The 19033-nt window shown below is 42.5% G+C and overlaps 1 protein-coding gene across 2 annotated transcripts; it reads left to right on the forward strand.

Moving 5' to 3' along the window:
- Positions 1-337: 337 nt before the first annotated feature.
- mmp14b (matrix metallopeptidase 14b (membrane-inserted)) lies at positions 338-11454 on the forward strand. Of its 2 annotated transcripts, none has more exons than XM_085438602.1 (10): positions 338-882; positions 7203-7351; positions 7434-7556; positions 7653-7960; positions 8395-8556; positions 8753-8913; positions 9036-9174; positions 9271-9421; positions 10310-10425; positions 10537-11454. In XM_085438602.1, exons 1-10 carry the CDS (start codon positions 784-786, stop codon positions 11025-11027), a joined length of 1899 nt encoding a protein of 632 aa, XP_085294728.1. In that variant the 5' UTR covers positions 338-783; the 3' UTR covers positions 11028-11454. The 2 variants fall into 2 exon arrangements, with proteins under 2 accessions (XP_085294728.1, XP_085294729.1); XM_085438603.1 differs by lacking the exon at positions 338-882 and adding an exon at positions 3273-3702.
- Positions 11455-19033: the final 7579 nt, after the last annotated feature.

Below are 19033 nucleotides of genomic sequence, written 5' to 3' on the forward strand. Positions count from 1 at the left end.
TTGGCTGAAGAGATGGCAGATGGCAGATATAGATGATCGGTTATTATCACATATATGGAAGCGAAGTAGATGACTGTACTGACAGATCACACTAAAATAACTAAAATCTTGAATACATTCCCAGATAAACTTTTGCATTTTGTCCTTATTTGGAACAGATTGAGCTGCTCGCTTCTGCAAACAACAAGGTTCCTACAGTTTAGGGCGCATTAACGCTTTAGTCCCAGTGAGGAGCCGTGCCAAGTCCGATGGGTCATCCGGTTGATTCTGAAGGGGCGGGCTTATTTCGGAGGGGGGTGGTTCACGTCGCTTTACTTTCCAACTAAAGTAGGCTATCAACTACCACGTCTGCAGAGGAGAGAGGGGGTCAAAATAAACCGACAAGAAAGATAGGACAGGAGGAGTAAGGACGGTTCCATCAAAGTCGGCTGCAACATCGGGAGCAGACCGCAAGCTGAATTTGGACATAAAGTACGCACCGCTTGCGGCTCCAGAGCCCCTTTACACAGTTCTCGTTTCAAGTAACGTCCGATTGTAATCTTGCCAATTCACCAAAACACGAGAAGAATGTACATGTTGGAGACACACGTCTAATAGTTTAAATCGTCCTGGCAACCACAGGGAAACAGTTTTTGTGTGTTTTGCGCGAAGTCCAAAGTTTTGCGCATGGGATGCTTCCCTCCCCCACACAGATAATGTTCTGACAAAAGAGAGAGAGAGAGAGAGAATCGAGCAACCTTCCCGAGGACATCTTCGTTTGTTAAATTTTTTGAGAATTGACTGATGGCACCTAAGCTGAAATCGGTAGCCCGGCTGCTGCTGCTGGCGGTGGTGTGGGAGCTGAGCGCGCAGGGAGCGACGGAGCGACAATTCAATCCAGAGGTGAGGAAAACATGCAGAATGCAGAACTAAAACCACATAAAGTTTTAAATGCGCATTAAACGATTAAAGTTGGATAAATATAAACTGGATTAAAACTGGATGAATACTCCATAAAGGCATAGATATTGTACACTTGGAACATGTATATCGCCAATAAATGCACTCAGTTAAAACAGTTAATAATGTTAGACAGTTGTGACATATAATTAAAGTTAAGGAGATCTTTTTCTATCTATGAGTTAATAATACATAGCAATTTTTTTTGTTTATTATTATATTCATCTTTCAAATTTGTGTGGAGCTTGTTTTTTTTATGACTCCTATGCAGAATTTTTTTAGAACTTTGCATCCTGATAATAATTTCTGCAGCTGACTGTTGTTGGCACAGGGATATGGGAAATGGGCTCTGACCCTGGGTTAGAGGAAGCAGCCCTTAATGATGATAACGCTCGTGAAAACACAGAAATGCTGAGAGGGCAAAAGCAGCGGAGCCAGAGCAAAAGAAATGCATTCAATTGTATTGTGGTCGCTGCAGAGACTGAGGCATTTTTTGTGGGAACGGACTGAGGGATGGGGAGATGTAATTGTTGACATCTGTCCTGAGTTATGTCTGAGTACAGCACCAAAGGGGGGGGGGGGGGGGGGTTACAGAAAGAAAGAGGTTCTGCAGCATCTCACCCTTTCTCATCTGTGGAAAAATACAACAGACTGAGCACTAAAAGTTTTCCAATATCTTCCAATAACAGCGCTGGCTACTATCAAGGCAGATACAGCTGAGATTTTTTCCCCTGCTGTTCACATCTGTTCCTTTCTCATCTTCTTCTGTATTGTTCTGATCTCATTTGTCTGTTTAGGTCTGTTCTTCTTGCAGAATCAGCAGCTCTCAAATCCCATAACCAGAGCAAAGTTAGGAACTTCTGTGTTAATGTTCCAGGAAGTGACTTTGTGATGATACTCCTACACACCTGCTTCCTTCAGTGCCATTAGAAAAAATAGGGCAAGGTCTTGCTCACACAGGACATCAAAGAATTCATATTTTTTTACATACAGTAGCGCCTGGAGTATCCTGCCTGTGACCAATGCAGTTATAGCTCAGCTTTATGCCAGTGGAAGAAAATGGAGCAAAGTTACTCAATTGACCTACATTTAGACCAGAGACTGCAAAGCGCCATCTGCTAAAAATGTAAACAATGTGTCGCCTACATAATTCATAATTTCGCTTTCACTCCACACACGCACGCTGTGCAGCAGTAAATCTAAGTGATTAATATTTTCTTATTCTGGGAAAGATTTGATTACATTTTGTCAAGATGGGCTTGTGGTTAAGTCAACTCCTTTTAGGCAAGCAGATTTCAAGGAATTTTTTCATATCAGCACATTTTAACAGCCAATACTCTACGGTGCAGAATTTTCTCATAAAAAAGTGCATTAGCTACCGGTGTGAACCACAAGTACGATAAAGGCCAGATATAAAGTGGATATTTGACCTGATAATTTCAAAATACTAGTATGAAGGTTGATTTCCTATTGTTACTTTGCACGACTGCAAGTTTAAAATAATTCACATTCTCAATCTTATTTGTCACCCAGTTCATCTGCTTGCTGAAAAAACGTCACTTTTAGCTCCAAGGACTCTGTTCTGTTCAGTCAGCTTTCTTCTGATTGACTAACTTTTTCAGGCAGAGCTGTGTATCTGAAATGCCCATATTAGGGATATCCCCTGGCAATTACATCATAAAGAACCATGAGGAGAAAACAGATTTGAAACCCAGTATTTACAGCAGTCTGAGCTTTTGCTCAACTGGGATTACCTGTGTAAACACTGACCTCATCATTTGAAACTTTGGCCTTGTTAAATATGAGTATGCACTGCTATAACAGGATAAAATAAATAAATAAGGAAGAGCATAATAAGCCTCTTTAATTAAAGCGAGTAATGCTGCAGATCATCTGGGCTTCGGTGAAGAACTTCAATTAATTAGATGAACATGTCTTGCCTATTTTATTTCTTTGGAAAATAATAAGTCATGCAACCCCCCCAAAAAACCCCTTTCTGTCATCACATTCATCACGAATAGCATCAGTCAACAGTGTGCAATCAAATAAGGAAGTTAATGAGGATGATAAACGTGAAATGTCTGCACCACAGGAAGCGGGCCTTTCCATCGCTAGTTAAGTTATGGTCAAAAAGTGCTTTTTTTTCTTTTCTTTTCTTTTTTTAACATAAGACCAAACTCTCCGTACAGTTGAGGAAATCTGACCTCATATGCTGCCTCCACAAACCCACAAGTCAGCGGGATTTTTTAAATAAATTTTTTTATTGACAATAAATAAAATTAGATCAGTGGTTACGTGTTGGTCAGTGGGTCTGTTTTGTGATATAGAGGTTGTGTGGACACAATTCATTTCCTGTGGCGTGTGGTAGAGACAGGAAGTGGGCAGCTTGGTGTGTCAGCAACCACCTGCCTATCACACACACACATCTTTTTTTTCCCCCCTGTGCTCGAATCTGCAGAAATGGCTGCAAGCCGAGGTCATTCAGTACAAAGAATGACTTCAGCTCGTAGCTAATTGTCATGAAATTGTCATGAAATGAGATGATGAAAGCGAGGCAGGGAGGACACTGAGGAGCCTGTCGCAGACCAGAAAGGGGGCTATTGTGGAGATGGGAGTGATGCAATCTTTTTTGGAAAAGACGGAAAATGAAGCAACTGTCCAACTGTACGAGACAGGATAAAGATCATAGTTGTCATGCACACATCCTGTGTGAGTGTACTGGATGTCACACTCCCTCTGTTCCCAAAGAGAACAATTACACAGGTAACTTGATACTAGTCCCATGCTGGACTAGTCTTGTTAGTCGTTTAGAGGAAGCAGTTGATGTGCAGTTAATAAGTGCAATACATATTTATACTGGAAAAGAAAATCGTGAGAGAATTGTGATCTCAATTCTAAGCCAAAAAATCGTGATTCTCATTTTATGCAAAATCGTGCAGCCCTAGCAGGAGTGCATCGTTTCCAGGAAGCCATTGTTTTAATAATCAGCAGTGGGTGGTCTTTCCTTGGGGAAAGGTGTTAACTGAAAATAAGGTAATGTTCAAAGTCATCATGTCATTTCCTGTAACTAAAACAAAGAGGCCAAATTTTTTTTAGGATAAAATTCTTCCTTTTTCCTGGGATTGACTGACTCCTCAAATGACACTGGCAGAGATGAATTTTTCCACTCTTGTGTCATCGGCTCTTTCTGGTGTTGGCTAGAGAGAGGTTGTTTAATAGACACCAGCTGGGGGATTACACACAACCAAAGGGGTTTCTGCTTGTGTGTGCTCAGGAGCTGTTGGCCAGAGGGGTCAGAGAGGTTGTAAATGCCCTCCTGAGCCAAGAGCATAGCAGGAAAATGCCTATAAAGTAGAGGAAAAAAAAAAAGTTAATAAAGTTACCTACCCACAATAAACTCCCTGAAGTACACACGGGCGCCATAACCTGCTGTTGCACATAAAGTGGGAGTCATAATTTCATACATTTAAGACATGTGACAGAATATCACAGCTTTCTGGATGGAGTGGGTGGATATGTAATGATGAGCTCTCTTGCCCTGTGTGTGCGCTTTATACTGAGCATGCCTCAGTTGGACTCCCATCGCTGTTGACCAGAGTTTCTTTCCATTGGCCTTCAGCAAATGGAACAACTGACTAACTATGCCTTCTTCTTCTCCTCCTCATCCTATGCAAAATGAGCACACTGCCTAGAAACATCCACAGCAAACATTGTCTGCTTCTTGTAGGTCTTCCATTAAACAATAAAGTCAGTCGCTGCACATGAGTGAGCTTTACATCAAAGTGCTGGACTGGCAAGGTTCCTTTGCTTCCTACTCCCTCTGTGCATGGGTAAATATCAAGGGGTGATGACTACATTTAACACAAGTGCTTCCAGGCATCAGTTTAAAGTGTTGCTCATTACTCAAATTGTAGTAAAAATCTAGTAAAATGGACAGCCTAACACTAAGTCAGTTGTCACACCTCCATGTTTTTCCACAAACATGTAAAGGAACAGGAAACATGATATCATTTGAGCTTTGAAATCATTGGTAGTAAATAAGTTGATGTGTGTGTGTGTGGGGGGGGGGGCAGTTGGAAACCACTGCTTCACATCAAAAGACTGTATTAGTTTAGACTATCCTTTCTTATTCTTCTCTAAATACTCACCACTTCCTCTTCCTGCTGCTGCTTTAGTTGCTCCAGTTATTACCGTGGGCAAAAATAGCATGGTGCGACAGTGAATAAGACTTTGTCAGAGTCACCTGTGGGACCTATGAATGGGGCGTGGGAGCCTTAAAGTTAAAACAAGTGTTCGGTGTCATTCAACAGAAGTCTTTTGACTGAGCCGAGGGCAAAATTGGGCCTTTTGTAGAAAAGAAAACAGGGAATGTGTGAACTGGAAGAATATGGTTTCGAGCTCAAATCAGGCCTTAAAATCTCTTACATTTGTGGCAAATTATCCAAGTTGCTAATGGTTGTATTTGACTCTGGTACAAGCAAAACCTTTATTTGTTTATCCCAGCAAACTGCAGGCGTTTCATTATGACCGTTAATTACAACCTCTAAATCCCACTAGCCTTCATCTTTCCTTCCTTGTGCTCCTCTTTTTCCCGCTCATGCAGCCGCGCTGTAACAGTGACTCTTTATGTGTCCACTGGAGCTCCATGGGTGAGTCAAGACGAGAAAGGGCTCATTCAGGAGTAAAGTCTAAACACGTAGACCTCCATGTCTCTCTAGGACAGACAGAGAGGCAGAGATTAGACTTGCAACGTCCTCCAAAGTTGCCATTCAGCTCAGGGCCAAACAGTTAAGCTGAATGAACATCAGGAGCATCAATACTGACCTAAAGCCCAGAGTCGGACAACCACGTCAGCACATTCACTTACTGTACATTTTCAGTGGAAAACTCTAAAATAAGCGAGTTGATTTATTTAGCTTTAACTGTGTTTAACATCCATTAGCAGCAGCAGATAGGCATTAACAACAATAATCGAGCGGCTCAGGGTGTGGTTGTTCATGAGTATTTACCCTCAAGTCTGTGGGTTTTCCATAAGAGAGGGATGAGGCAGAGGAGAAGGGGTGGAGTGAAGAGGCGAAGACAGAGACATGAACGTGGGGGGAAGAGTTTGACTTTGAGGTTTGGATGCGACGAGGAAGAAATTCCCAGTTAAATTACTGACTGACTTTACTGCTTGACTGGAGACCTCGACTGAGGTTGCCCAAGGCCTGAGTCTCACCCTGGGACACTCCCTATCTTTTTCTCTTCTGTTTTCCCAATGTCCTTCTCTGCACATACTCTACAGCAACTGCGCCTATAATTCTGAATCCAGTTGAAATAATAGATCCCGCTAAGCTGCAAAGTCACGTCAGGCTCTGCCAAACAAAGACAAAAGTCATTAGCAGCTCCAAACCATAAAACGCTTCCTGAACGTGCCACGACAAGCTCACAAAGTCACTGTACAGGAGAATATCAGAGCGGTCTTGGTTTCCACCACGCTCACAATAGCCTCAGTGTTATTTTTCGTCTCTTGCTTGAGAGGGAAGGAGTTCAGGAGAAGCTGTGTGGGAGAGGTGCGTAGCAGAGCTGTCGGCACCGGTCCAAATGTCAAACCAGCACCGCAGGCAAATGGGTTTCCAGGGGAAAATAAGGTCAAGTTTAGCTGAGAGTGAGGGATTTGGAGCACCAGAGAACTCGGTGACCATCATAATATGCTCTCCAAATGCTTTAAAAAAACGCTTTCATTTATGAATTGTACAAACTCGATGACTTTAGCTAGAACTGATGTAGGTACAGACTAACATGAGTTTTAAACTTTAACTGTGTCCTCATTCAGTGTCTGTGTCAGGGTTTTGGATGAAACCTGAGCCGTCCTTGTCTTAAGCTTTTTTTGGCTCCTCAGGCCAGTTCTACTTTCAGTCCACACATACTGGAGAGTCCAGTGTTGATGGTTGAATAGCTTTTGTGTTTAGTCACGACATGGAGACGTGCCAGTTGCTTGAAAGTGATGTTGCTCCCTCTGGCTACGAGATACAAAAACACAGAAAGAAGTTATTTAAGAGCTTATTCTTGCTGTCGGCGTGGAATGTGTTTTCATCGCAGTCGCAGGAAAACATCCTGTTCTCATATTCCGAGTAACCAATGATCAACATTTTCAGGTGACGAGCGGAGTGTTTTTGTGTCTGTTTTTCATTTTTGTTTCTTTGCTAAAAGTGGAATTTCCTCACTATATTGTGCAAGACTTCTCATCATGTTTTCCTTTTTTATCCTGTTTTCCACTGCAGTCATGGCTACAACAGTATGGGTACCTTCCCCCAGGGGACTTGAGAACCCATGCCCTTCGCTCCCCAAACTCCATCTCCTCCGCCATCGCTGCCATGCAGAGGTTCTACGGCCTCACTGTCAGTGGTACCTTTGACGCAGACACCGTCAAGTGAGTATCACGCAGTGTCGTTTTTTTCAAGCACATTTAAGCGTACGTTGTCATGAGCGCGGTGTGTCTTACTGTCTGGCAGGGCCATGAAGCGACCGCGCTGTGGTGTCCCTGATAAGTTTGGTGCTGAGCTCAAGAGCAACCTGAGGAGGAAGCGGTACGCCATCCAGGGCCTGAAGTGGCCCAAGACAGAGATCACTTTCTCGTAAGTCACAGAGTTATGAAATAAACATGAAGCAGCCTGCAATTATGTCTCTGTAAAAAGGAATTAACTGTCTCGCCTTTTTAACACACTGTTTAGTATACAGAACTACACCCCAAAGGTGGGTGAGTATGAGACCTACGAGGCCATCAGGAAGGCCTTCAAGGTGTGGGAGGGCGTCACCCCGCTTCGCTTCCGGGAAATTCCCTACAGCTACATACGGGACAAAGTGGAGGAGTTTGCTGACATCATGATATTCTTTGCTGAGGGTTTCCACGGTGACAGCAGCCCATTTGATGGCGAGGGGGGATTCCTGGCACACGCCTATTTTCCTGGCATTGGCATCGGTGGAGACACTCACTTTGATTCGGCTGAGCCGTGGACAGTTGGAAACCGGGACCTGTTAGGTAAAGTTTCATGTTGAAACTGAAATTTCAATAGATGACTAATTCCCCAAAACCTGACACAAGAAAAACTTAAATGTTGGGAGGGGACCTCTCTGACTCTGTTTTGCTGTCAAAAGCAAAACCTAAGCCGCGACAGGCCCCAGCTTGTGCTTGTGCACTTCAGGCAGTGAATACCTGTGTGCGAAAATGCAGCAGACACAAACTGCAGCGTCAGCTCCTCGAGTCTAACACATCTTCACATGAGCTGCTGATGATTTTATTTTTAACTACTTGGTGTCTAGTTGTGTGCTTCTGAGTCACTTGAAAATAAGGAAACAGCACTTTTTCCTCATTCTCCTTTAGGACTCTGTCTCAAAATCCTCCCACTTTATGTCTAACACTTTGGCCTAATTTTTAAAAAGTTGCTGTAATTTTTCTTGTTGATGTTGTTTCAGGGAATGATATTTTCCTCGTTGCTGTGCATGAACTTGGTCACGCCATGGGTCTCGAGCACTCTAATGACCCCTCAGCCATCATGGCTCCGTTCTACCAGTGGATGGACACTGAGAACTTCCAGCTCCCAGATGATGACCGCAGAGGCATACAGCAGCTTTATGGTTTGTACAAATCACAATTAATCATTATCATTCTACACTAGGGATTAAAGACTAACCCGAAAAATTACATTGTAAATTACAGCATGAGTAATTTCTGTTTTTATCCATCCAAAGATGGATAAAAACAGATTATTTTGCTGCTTTAAAGTTAAGGCTTTGCTGTTTAAAGAAATGTTCGATGTCCTTACTCACAAAGGGTCAGGCTCAGGTCCACAGCCCCCACCTGTAACACCGCGTTCACCTTACAACCCCCCCGATCCCCCACATTCACCTGACAAGCCTCACTTCGGCCCCAACATCTGCGATGGGCACTTTGACACCATCGCCATCCTCAGGGGAGAAATGTTTGTGTTCAAGGTAAAAAGCTGCTGGAGAAAGTTTGGGCCATTTATAGCGATATCATTTATAGATTGTTATCTTGTTGTCTATGTCATCTTGTAAGTTTCTGAGAATTTTCTTTCTTTTTTTCCCCCTATCAGGATAAGTGGTTTTGGCGGGTGCGTAATAACCACGTGTTGGATGGATACCCAATGCCAATTGGTCACTTTTGGAGGGGCTTGCCCACTCATATTAATGCTGCATTTGAAAGGGATGATGGGAAATTTGCTTTCTTTAAAGGTAAGTCTGGCTTTAACATATTGCAAAGAAATTATTTTACTATTATTATGAAATTAAAAAAACTTCTCTCGGGTCCTCGGTTTTATTGCTCTACAGGAGACAGGTACTGGGTGTTCACCGAATCAATTCTTGACTCTGGCTACCCCAGGAGTCTTAAAGAGATGGGCACAGGGCTTCCCAAAGATCGAATAGACGCTGCTCTCTACTACACCCCCACTGGACAGACATATTTCTTCAGAGGAAACAAGTTAGTCATTGTCCGTTTTGTGTGTGCGTGTGTTTATCATATGCAGAAGTTTCAAAAGTAGGTGATTACAAGGAAACTCCCCCTGACATCACCGCCAGTAAAATATATGTTTTGACCATATGAGGTTAAAACATGTAAACTCAAACACTTACCATCCAATCCAAATCTGCCTCTCAGTTAAACAAGAAAATTCACCTTGAGGGAACTGTTACGGTTGCTGAGCTTTTCCATGGGTATAAAAAGTGGATGACATGTGGCAGTTGAATTGTAGCAGTCGGATTATAAAGTGAATATAGCTACTATAGTTACTATAGTTACTGCACTTTTCCTAAGACCTCAGCTCGCGGTCGTTTTGGTTCTAGAAGAGTTCGTGGTAGTTGAGCGGCAGTGTCTGCAGAGACAACACTGACTGTGGCTGTGCAGTTTTTACATTAGAAAGCAAGTCAAGAAAGTTAGTTAAGGTCTGTAAGGACAGTTCTTAAGTTAAGTCAAGTCACTCTACACAAGTCAACTACAAATGGTCTACACCAGTTTGAAGACTAATGCCTAGCTTCAAGTCCTGTAGGCACAAACAGGTCTATCAACACCAAGTTCTGAAGCATTTAAAGCAAAGAAAACTCAAGTTCTGAGTAATCTGTGGCAGGTTCAATTTAATTGAACTAGTTTAAAGCTATCCAAAACTAAACCCAAGTCTATGTCTGTTCTCAACTCCAACCGAGTCGTGTATTTAGTTTGAGACAAGTCCAAGATAAGTGTAATGTCAGGTCTTTTAGGAAAAACCAGAGTCCATCCACAACTGTTTATGTGGGTAAAGAGGAGAGTTTCTAGCTCTGGCCGAATCATCAGTTCACCATATCTCTTTTTTTTCTCCTCTCGTTTCCTGTTTAGCTATTACCGTTTCAATGAAGCGTCCCAGACAGTTGACGATGGCTATCCGAAATCTATTAGCGTGTGGCAGGGCGTTCCTGATAACATCAAGTCAGCCTTCATGAGCAAAGATCAAGGTAAGAGTGGCATGTGTCAGATTATCTAGATTATTCATCACATCTTACTGTGACTGGATAGTTATTGGTACATGTTGTTTTTTACTTACACGTCTTTCTTCCACCCTTCAGCGTACACCTACTTCTACAAAGCCAACAAATACTGGAAGTTCAACAACCAGGTGATGCGAGTGGAGCCTGGATATCCCAAATCAGCCCTTCGTGACTGGATGGGCTGCCCCAATGAAGACCCCAAGACAGATGGAGGAAGAGGCGGAGGTGGACATGACAAGGACAAGGAAAGGGAGAAGGAAAGGGAGAGAGAGAGGGAGCGAGAGAGGGAGAGAGAGAGGGAGAGAGAGAGGGAGAGAGAGAGGGAAGACAGAGACAGAACTAGAGATAGAGAGAGGGATAGAGAGAGGGAGAAGGTGATTGAGAGGGAGGAGGAAATTGATGTGAAAGTTATTGAGACAGATAGTGGCAGCGGGGCAGCGGCGTTTGTTGTGCCGCTGTTTCTGGTAGTGTGTGTGATCGCAACGTTGGCAGCCTTGCTGTTTTTCCGTCGTTACGGTACCCCCCGCCGACTCCTCTACTGCCAACGATCTCTATTGGACAAGGTGTAGTTAGAGATGGAGGGGCAGAAGAGAGGAGAGAAAGAAGGCGAGAGAAGAAGAAGAAAACGCGGTGGAGAACGTTCGACGCAGATAAGGGAGCAGGACAGAAAGAGACGGAACAGGAGAAAGAGCCGAAGGAAAACTGTCAGACTTGCATTTTCAACTCTTCTTACCACTTCCAGATTCCTTTGACTCTATCTCTCAACCACTCAGCTCTTTCCAATTTTCTCCTTTCTGACTCTGCCTCTCTTCTCGCGGTTACTGACGCCAGCTCATTGCTGTTTGTTTTAGCCTTTTTCAATGTCATATTTTTAGTTTTTGTCAGTGGTCAGTGTTTGTGTTCTCGTGAATTTTCCACTTCGAACCTGCGTCTTCATGACATCCATTTCAGCATGTTTCTGTGCGTAAGCAGACGCCGTTGTTTCATCGCTCGGCCAAGTGCCCTTTTTTTTTTAATTTGCACACCCTCACTTAAACACAAAATCCTGGAAACCACGGCGGCACAGTCATCTGTGTTTCTTAATCTTCCAGTAAAGCAACATGTCAGGAGCCAGCAGGGACAATAAAAGGGAAACATTAGCTTGCATCCTTATGAAGCATGAGATACACTCCTATCAGAGTAAAGCAGTAAATGCAACAGTGTATTTTCTTTTTTTTTTTAAATGTCTTTATTGTTATTATTATAAATGATGTTGTCATTACTATTATGACTATTACTATTATTGTTGTTGTCGTCCACCATGTAAAGAATGTTTTTTTTTTGTATATTGTCATTAAAAAGTCCTGCTGGACAGTGACATACAGTTTTGAAAGTGGCCTTAATTTTATACATGTGGGAACAGTGAATGGGGAAATGGGGTTATGTATTCTTGAAACTTGATTGTTTTTTTTTTTTTATACCTTGAATCCATCTCAAATGAAAATAAATTGAAGACCTGAAAATGACTCCTTTTTGTCATCGTACTTACTTTTGTACAGTTTTTCGAATCATGGTGCTACATTGCTAGTCAGGGGTTAGATTAACAACAATAATAATAATAACATTAGTGACAGTGATAATGATGACCATCTAGCCTTCTCAATCAGAACTGTGTGTGTGTGTACTCACTTATAAGCTTTTCGTACAAAAATAAAGTAATTTCAAAAGGCTTCATGTGCTTTGATCTTCACTTAGTCTTTGATCAACTTTGATAAAATCTTTCTCTCGCCTGCCTTGTTCACCTTTACTGATCATATTGGTCGTTGCTGTTTTACATCTGGCCTTCCCCAGTCTCCCCGGACCTCCAGGTTTCTTGTTCCCCGACCGCACCACTCTGCTCTGCTTTACTGGGGCTCGGAAACTGGCAAGCCAGAAACTGGGTTGGAAAACACGGACTGGATCCAGAGCTTAAGTAGAAACAGAGATGAAGATGACTGTATAAACCCGTTGCTGCACAGCAGGAAAACATATCTTAACTATATAGCTAGAGGGAGAGGGTGTGCATGCGTGTGTGTTCTTGGGTATATTTCTATTCTTATGAGGACCACATAGCCTCTGCAAGTATAAGATGACAAGGAAAAGCGTGCAAAGTCCCCCAAACTATCAAACTATTATCAAGACTTTGAAGTTGGAAAAGTAGTTTCACAATTTGATTAATGTAGGTCCTGACAAACACATTGGCACAAACAAGCACTCGTGCATGTTCTGAAAAACTGTAAATGCCTGTACTTGTGTGTTATCCACTGTGTTTGTGTGCACCCCCGTCCAACACGAGCCAATAAACGCTCAAACACCAAGCCTAGGCGTCTCCCCACTCCTTAATGATTCCACTAATGAACAACTGGCATACAGACACGAGACATGCCGTAAAGACGACTGACTGCAACAGAACAAGAGTGGGTGAGGGTGGAAGCCGGGAAGGCAGCGCTTCTATGATTTGCTATGATAACACCGACGGGGTTTTGTGCACTTTTGCTCTGTTCCTATTGTGTTTAAGAGATTCTGGGCGCCCATTCTTCTCCACTTCTCGCTGCAGTGTTTTGAAGACTTGGAGCTTAAGAGAGAAGTCACGAGGATTGCTGTGGGAGGAGATGAAGGAGGAGTGAGGATGGTTAAGTCACATTTGGAAGCCAGATATGGAGCAGAATTCCATGCACAACATCTGGAATTCCAACTGCATCATGTGAGCCAGACACACAGCAGGACACGGCAATGAGGGAATGGGGGATGGGATTTTTTCTTTTTTAGGATGTGTTTCATTCATTTTAATTTAACTTTATCTAGGTGAAAGACATTAAAAACACAATAAACATGAAAAAGTGTTATTTGTTTGTTTGTTTGTGTTTAAGATTAGTTTCCTCTAATGGATTTTTAGTGTAATATCTTTATACACACTGTTTTACTTGCTCTGCTTATCTCTGGGGTCCTCTTCACAAGTCAGACCCTGAGCTGTGGGTCAACATTTGATGTTTTCTCTCTTTACCCAGCTGACACTGCAGACTGCAAGAGAAAAGAAATGCTTCAGCATAATTCTTCCCCACAGTCCTCTTTTCTGTGTGTGTAACCGGAGAGCTTTTCTTCACTGTCTGCAAAATGACTTCACAAAGCCCAACAAAAGACCACACCACAATGCCCCGGCCTCTTCCAGCCTTCTCCCATCCTCCAGTGCTCACATTTCACCCATATAAATGCAAAGGTAATTCCTGCATCTGATTCCACTTTGTCTTTTTTTTAAAGGCTGATTGACAAATTCTTCTATCCACCCCCCCATGCCATGTACTATTTTAATCTCCTTCTTTAATTCAATCAAGTTTTTAAGTCAGCAGGTTTCAATAACAAGCTGGCTTTATGTTTTATATTTCTCTGAGCTGGACACTTCCTGTCCTTCTGTCAGCTGTGTGGCCTGTAGGCTGATGAATGCAGAAAAACTCCCAAAGAGGGGAAGTCCTGCTTGGACCTATTGTGTTCCATAATAGCCATTACACCATAATTGCGAGTTCCCCGCTGAATGACAAAGAACGATGAGCAACAGCATTCTGCCTGGTAACAAGGATGTGGGCAGAAAGGTGGCAGCTGGTGAGTGTCTATATAGGTTACACATGGTTTTCATTTGCATCAGTTGAAGCTCAGTCACATGCTGCACTTCTCTTATTCGCACACAAACACACAAGGATTACACAAACAGACACATGGTGGCAATCGCGTCGCTTCTGATCACTTTATTATTTGTGGCGTACACTGCCATGGGAAGAGAGATTAATACCGTATGCTTCTTTTTTTCCCATTTCAACTCCATATTAATATTCCATTTAGCTACACATGGAGCTATGCATGGAAAAAACTTCCCTTTAAACATATTTTGGCGTTGCGTCAGGCATTCGCTTTAACGATCTTCGTTTACTTGATCGCGCAGTTTTGCCAGACTCTGGCCCATCGGTGCTTCAACACGCCTGTTTGTATTACACTTATCACAACATCTGCACTTTGAAATGGGTGGTTCAAGTCACTCCGGACTTTCTTTTTTTTATGTCAGAGTGAGGTGCTGTATGAGTGAAAAAAAGGAAGTTGAATAATCAACATTTTAATGCACTTCTTATTCTCATGTGGCGTGGTTTTCCCAAGCACTGCAGGAAAACACCTACATCATAGAAGATGCTGATTCAGGCTCTACAAAACCAGACTACCCTCGCCCCGACCCAGCTATAGCCACAAGGACACCCCCCCCCCCCCCCCAAACACACACACACACACACACACACACACACTTTCCCATGACACTCAAATGTGCATACATTTGCTATCTGAGCTCTTTAAATCACCAAAGTGAAGCAGCAAAACAACCACAACTCCTTATTCTTCCTCAGTCTCCCACATCTCCTGCAGCGTGCTAATGAACTAGCATACAAACTCATGCTTAGTTTTTTTTAACTCACTGCCTCCTCCATCACAACAGGCCACATCTGGTTTCCATAAGCATATACAGTACATGTCATCGTACAGAAGAGGAGGGGGCTGAAAGGAGGTAAGGACTTGAAGAGGAGGGGGAAGGGTTGTGTGGATCTATACTGAGGGAATTTTGTTCTTCAAGGAGTGTTAAAACTCTCACAAACCTCTTCTCGCATGATATGAGGTGGCCGGGGTCAGCTTCCTGTCAATAAAGAATACAAGGAAACTGCCATCAGCAAGTACGCACGTGCAAAAGACAGTAAGGATGAGGAAACCAGGGGAACGGGATAAAAAAGCAAGAAATGCTCTTTGAGAAGAGTCAGTGAATCACGCAGAGATCAGAGAGGCCACATCAGACATCGCCTTTGAAAGGGGAGCCTGGCATTTCTTTGTGCCAAGATCCTAACAGCGGTGGATACGAATACCTTATGTGGTTACAGTGACGAGGGGAGGAGAAGGGCAGTCAGGGGGACTGCTTACAGAGCGAAAACATATTGTTCTTACTGCCTGTTAAACACCGGTAAGAGCAGACTCACTCAGCTGACAGGGTTTTACCAGTGACCCGACCTCTACTGTGGTCCTCCAGCTGCTGTTAGCAGCTTTGCAAAAGACCCACAGCTGTAGAAACATTGTTTTGAGTCATCTCTACATATGTGGACACTGCACAGTCCAGCCACTTCACTTCAGATCTGCTGGCTAAAGTTATGAAGCCACGACTTAAACTCAGAGATCTCTGTTCAACTTAGGTTAAAGCAACATTCAGTGGCTTAGCTGCCGATGGCCTAAAATGGCAGTAAAATAGGATTTTTTTAGGGTATAGTACTCCATTCCAGCAGACAGGTTGTGGATGAAGTAAAGATGTTCAGCTCAGTTTGGTGATGCCAGTTTTCTGGACAGATCCATACACTGGTTACTGTATAAGCTTTCAGTGGAGAGGTAATATTAAAGTGTGTTTAATCAATCAGTATTTTCTATCAACAGTACAAGAGTGAATGTAAACCGTAGACTTAAAATAAATGTCTCCCCACAGTTTACAGGTACTGTATTTTTCAGATTATAAGGCGCATTAAGCGAAACCAAACAGTCAGATAAGTCAAACTTTACTCAGCTCATTCTTCTTGCTTCCGCCACCTGCGTACCACCAGTGTTGGGACTAACGCGTTATTAAGTAACTCGTTACAGTAACTACGTTATTATTGTGGTAATGAGCACGGTAACTAGTTATTTTGCCAAAACCAGGAACACGTTACTCGTTACTGGGATTTAGATAGGCGCGTTATTCGTTACTTCGTGTGGTGGCTATCGCGGAGCTTCCACAGATTCAGTAACATTAGCAAGTGGTGGAAGCCAGCAGGTGGATGAAGGAAAAGGGAGGCAAGAGGAGAGACCCGAAGCGGCCGCTGGTCCGAGAGTGTCAGGTGAACTGAACTTCAGGTAAGAAGTTATGACCTGCAGTCCATCTGGGTCAGATATGAACCAAGTTTAGGCGGAGTTTATTTTCATTATGCTGACTTTTTCGTACTGCGTGCTAGCTCGCATGACGGACTTTCTATACAGCTGGGTGGGTGCTATGAAGTTAATGATGTTGAACTTTATTTTGTTCATACGGTTAATTATTAGAGTTGCCAACCGTCCCGTAAAAAACGGAATCGTCTTGTATTCAGAGAAAATATTACGCGTTTCTTATTGAGGTGAAAAGGAACAGTTTGTCCCGGACTTCAGCTACAATGAAAAAGACACAAAGCTGGAGTTATTCTGTGTTTACGCTGCACAGCTGCCTCTTCTTCTTTCACCCTCTCACCCTCCCTCTCCTGTTTCTACTTCAATCATGAAACTGATCAATGATCAGCTGATTGGCTTTTCTCTCTTGTTTTTTTATCGCCCACTTTGCGCCAGAAAGAGGAAACCAGCGGATGTCGCGGTAAACAACAGCAGCAGTTTAAGCTTGATCAGCTGTTGTTAGAATTTATTTAATATTAATTTCTAGTATCAGCTGATGTTTGCTGGAGCCACAGCTGTAAAAGCTGCTGGTCATGATATGGTTTGGTTATCTGGTGAGAGGGAAACATGAAGATGAAACCAGGAGATGTCCTTACTGGATCATCAGAGCTGAACAGGTGATGGAGAAACAGGTTTACCTTTTAGTTAACATGAATGAGTTGAAGGGAAGTTATGAACTGTTTCTGGGAGACAAATAACACCAGGATCCTTTTCTAAGTAGCTGACAGCTGGTAACTGTGCAGGGGCGGGTCTAGCAAAGTGTTGCCAGGGGTCCATGTAGGGCATTAAAAGGGAAAGGGGGGCACAAGGAAATACTTTCTTATTCTCATTTAAAATGTCTCACTTTTAAAAAAAATAATTATCTGAGTCTTACAACAAACAATTGATAGATTAATACATATATACCATCAGAACAGTGTACATCACTGTCACAACAGTGTTTATTTTCATTCAAAGGCTTTATGATTTTTCCTATAATGGCGAGCCGGTCTCTAGTCAAAATGCCCGGGACTATTTTTTTGTCCCAGTCCAGCTCTGTATGCAGCTCATCTCGTCTGGTGTTACCTACATCTTCCTATTCAGAAGGCAGAATTTCCGAGTTCTGAGTACAATCGAAAGCACCACGACTGCAGTTTTTGTGTTGGATGTAAAAAGCAGGCTAGGATAGAATCAGGTGTGGGATTTCTCTCGTGGAAATGGGCACATTATTTTTTCCTTTCTATTGGTAGGTGGCACAGTGCACTTGTGGCAAGTAAGCAAGCTAGAAGACTGGCAATCTTGCTGGGTATCCAGTTACGGAAGCAACACATTAACAAGAGAATTCTGAGTAAAACCAAAGTTACTTTCCCTAGTAACTAGTTACTCTGAAAGTAACGAGTAACTTGAAGTAACTGAGTTACTTTTGATAGAAGTAACTAGTAATGTAACTAAGTTACTAATTTAAAGTAACTTACCCAACACTGCGTACCACTGATTCATTAATGCTGAACTCTCTGGCAGCGACTCTATTCCCATGTTGTTGCAGTATATTGATGACTAGCGTTGTATTGTGAATGGATTATCTCAGTTGTTCTCCTGACTGACCTTTAATCAGTTTACAGCATCCTGCCATGCGATTGTATTTGTCCCTGACCATCGGGAACCCTCACATTAACTTTTATCGAGTGGAAAAAAGTTAACATTCATCCTCCAGTTGCACTGTTTATGTTATGCTAACATAGCTGTGTTGCTAGCGATCACGTAGCACATCATTATATACCAGCTAGTCCAACTTCAGTAACCCCAGAAAAGTAACTGCTGTTTAGTTTTCTGTCTTCATTTATGTTGGAAGTGATAGCAGAGCTGTAGGTTTTAATTTTTTCAGAAATCTCTCGGTCAGAACATGGTATATCATGTTTAGGTGTAAACTAGCGAGCTAACTTCCTGCTAACTTCTAACTCCGTTAAATTTAATAGATTCTGTTTTCATAGATGCCTGGATGTTAAACTTAATTGTTACACCTGGTAAAGGAGCAACGCTAATCATTTTATTAAAGATGACAGAATTTAGACAGTTTCTAACGCTCAGTGACACCGCAGTGCTCATTTGACTTTGGGACCTGAATCAGACAGAGTTTTGGACCCAGATCCAGTGTTGCCAACGCCTCAGTAAGGAAAATCGCTATTGGTTGTCCTAAAAGTTGCTAAATGACATCATCGCCTAATTTGCATAATTTGTCACCAGTGGTTCCCAAACTTTTTTTGCTAGGCCCCCCTTTGTTTTACAGGAAAAATGTTCGCACACGCACACATTCTCCAACCACACAAATCCATATTTTGCTCGTTTGCGGTTTATTTCACACCTCAAACATTTAGTAAACAATTAAGCAAATACAAGTAATCTGCAATAAATGACAGGTAGTAATAAAATAAACTACTAACTCTTTTATGCTACGTCTGCACGGGTATTTTTGAAAACCCAGCTGTTTGTCCACACATAAACGGCGTTTCAAATCACCGAAAACTGAGATTTCTTTAAAACTCTTTTTTTGCGTTTACGTTTGGACGAGAAATACAGAGTTCGTCATGCAACGTCAAAGGTATGCCTTTTT

Source organism: Copadichromis virginalis, linkage group LG18 (assembly GCF_057382275.1).
Source record: "Copadichromis virginalis isolate Kocher_CV1m ecotype Utaka linkage group LG18, C_Virginalis_male_GT1.1, whole genome shotgun sequence".
NCBI lineage: Eukaryota > Metazoa > Chordata > Actinopteri > Cichliformes > Cichlidae > Copadichromis > Copadichromis virginalis.

What these genes read in the sequence shown, in the direction of transcription:
- mmp14b (XM_085438602.1), top strand. Translation starts at nt 784, where the DNA reads ATGGCACCTAAGCTGAAATCGGTAGCCCGGCTGCTGCTGCTGGCGGTG. An exon ending in TGGAAACCGGGACCTGTTAG is followed by an intron (nt 7,961 to 8,394) that starts GTAAAGTTTCAT and finishes ATGTTGTTTCAG; the next exon opens with GGAATGATATTTTCCTCGTT. An exon ending in TATTTCTTCAGAGGAAACAA is followed by an intron (nt 9,422 to 10,309) that starts GTTAGTCATTGT and finishes TTTCCTGTTTAG; the next exon opens with CTATTACCGTTTCAATGAAG.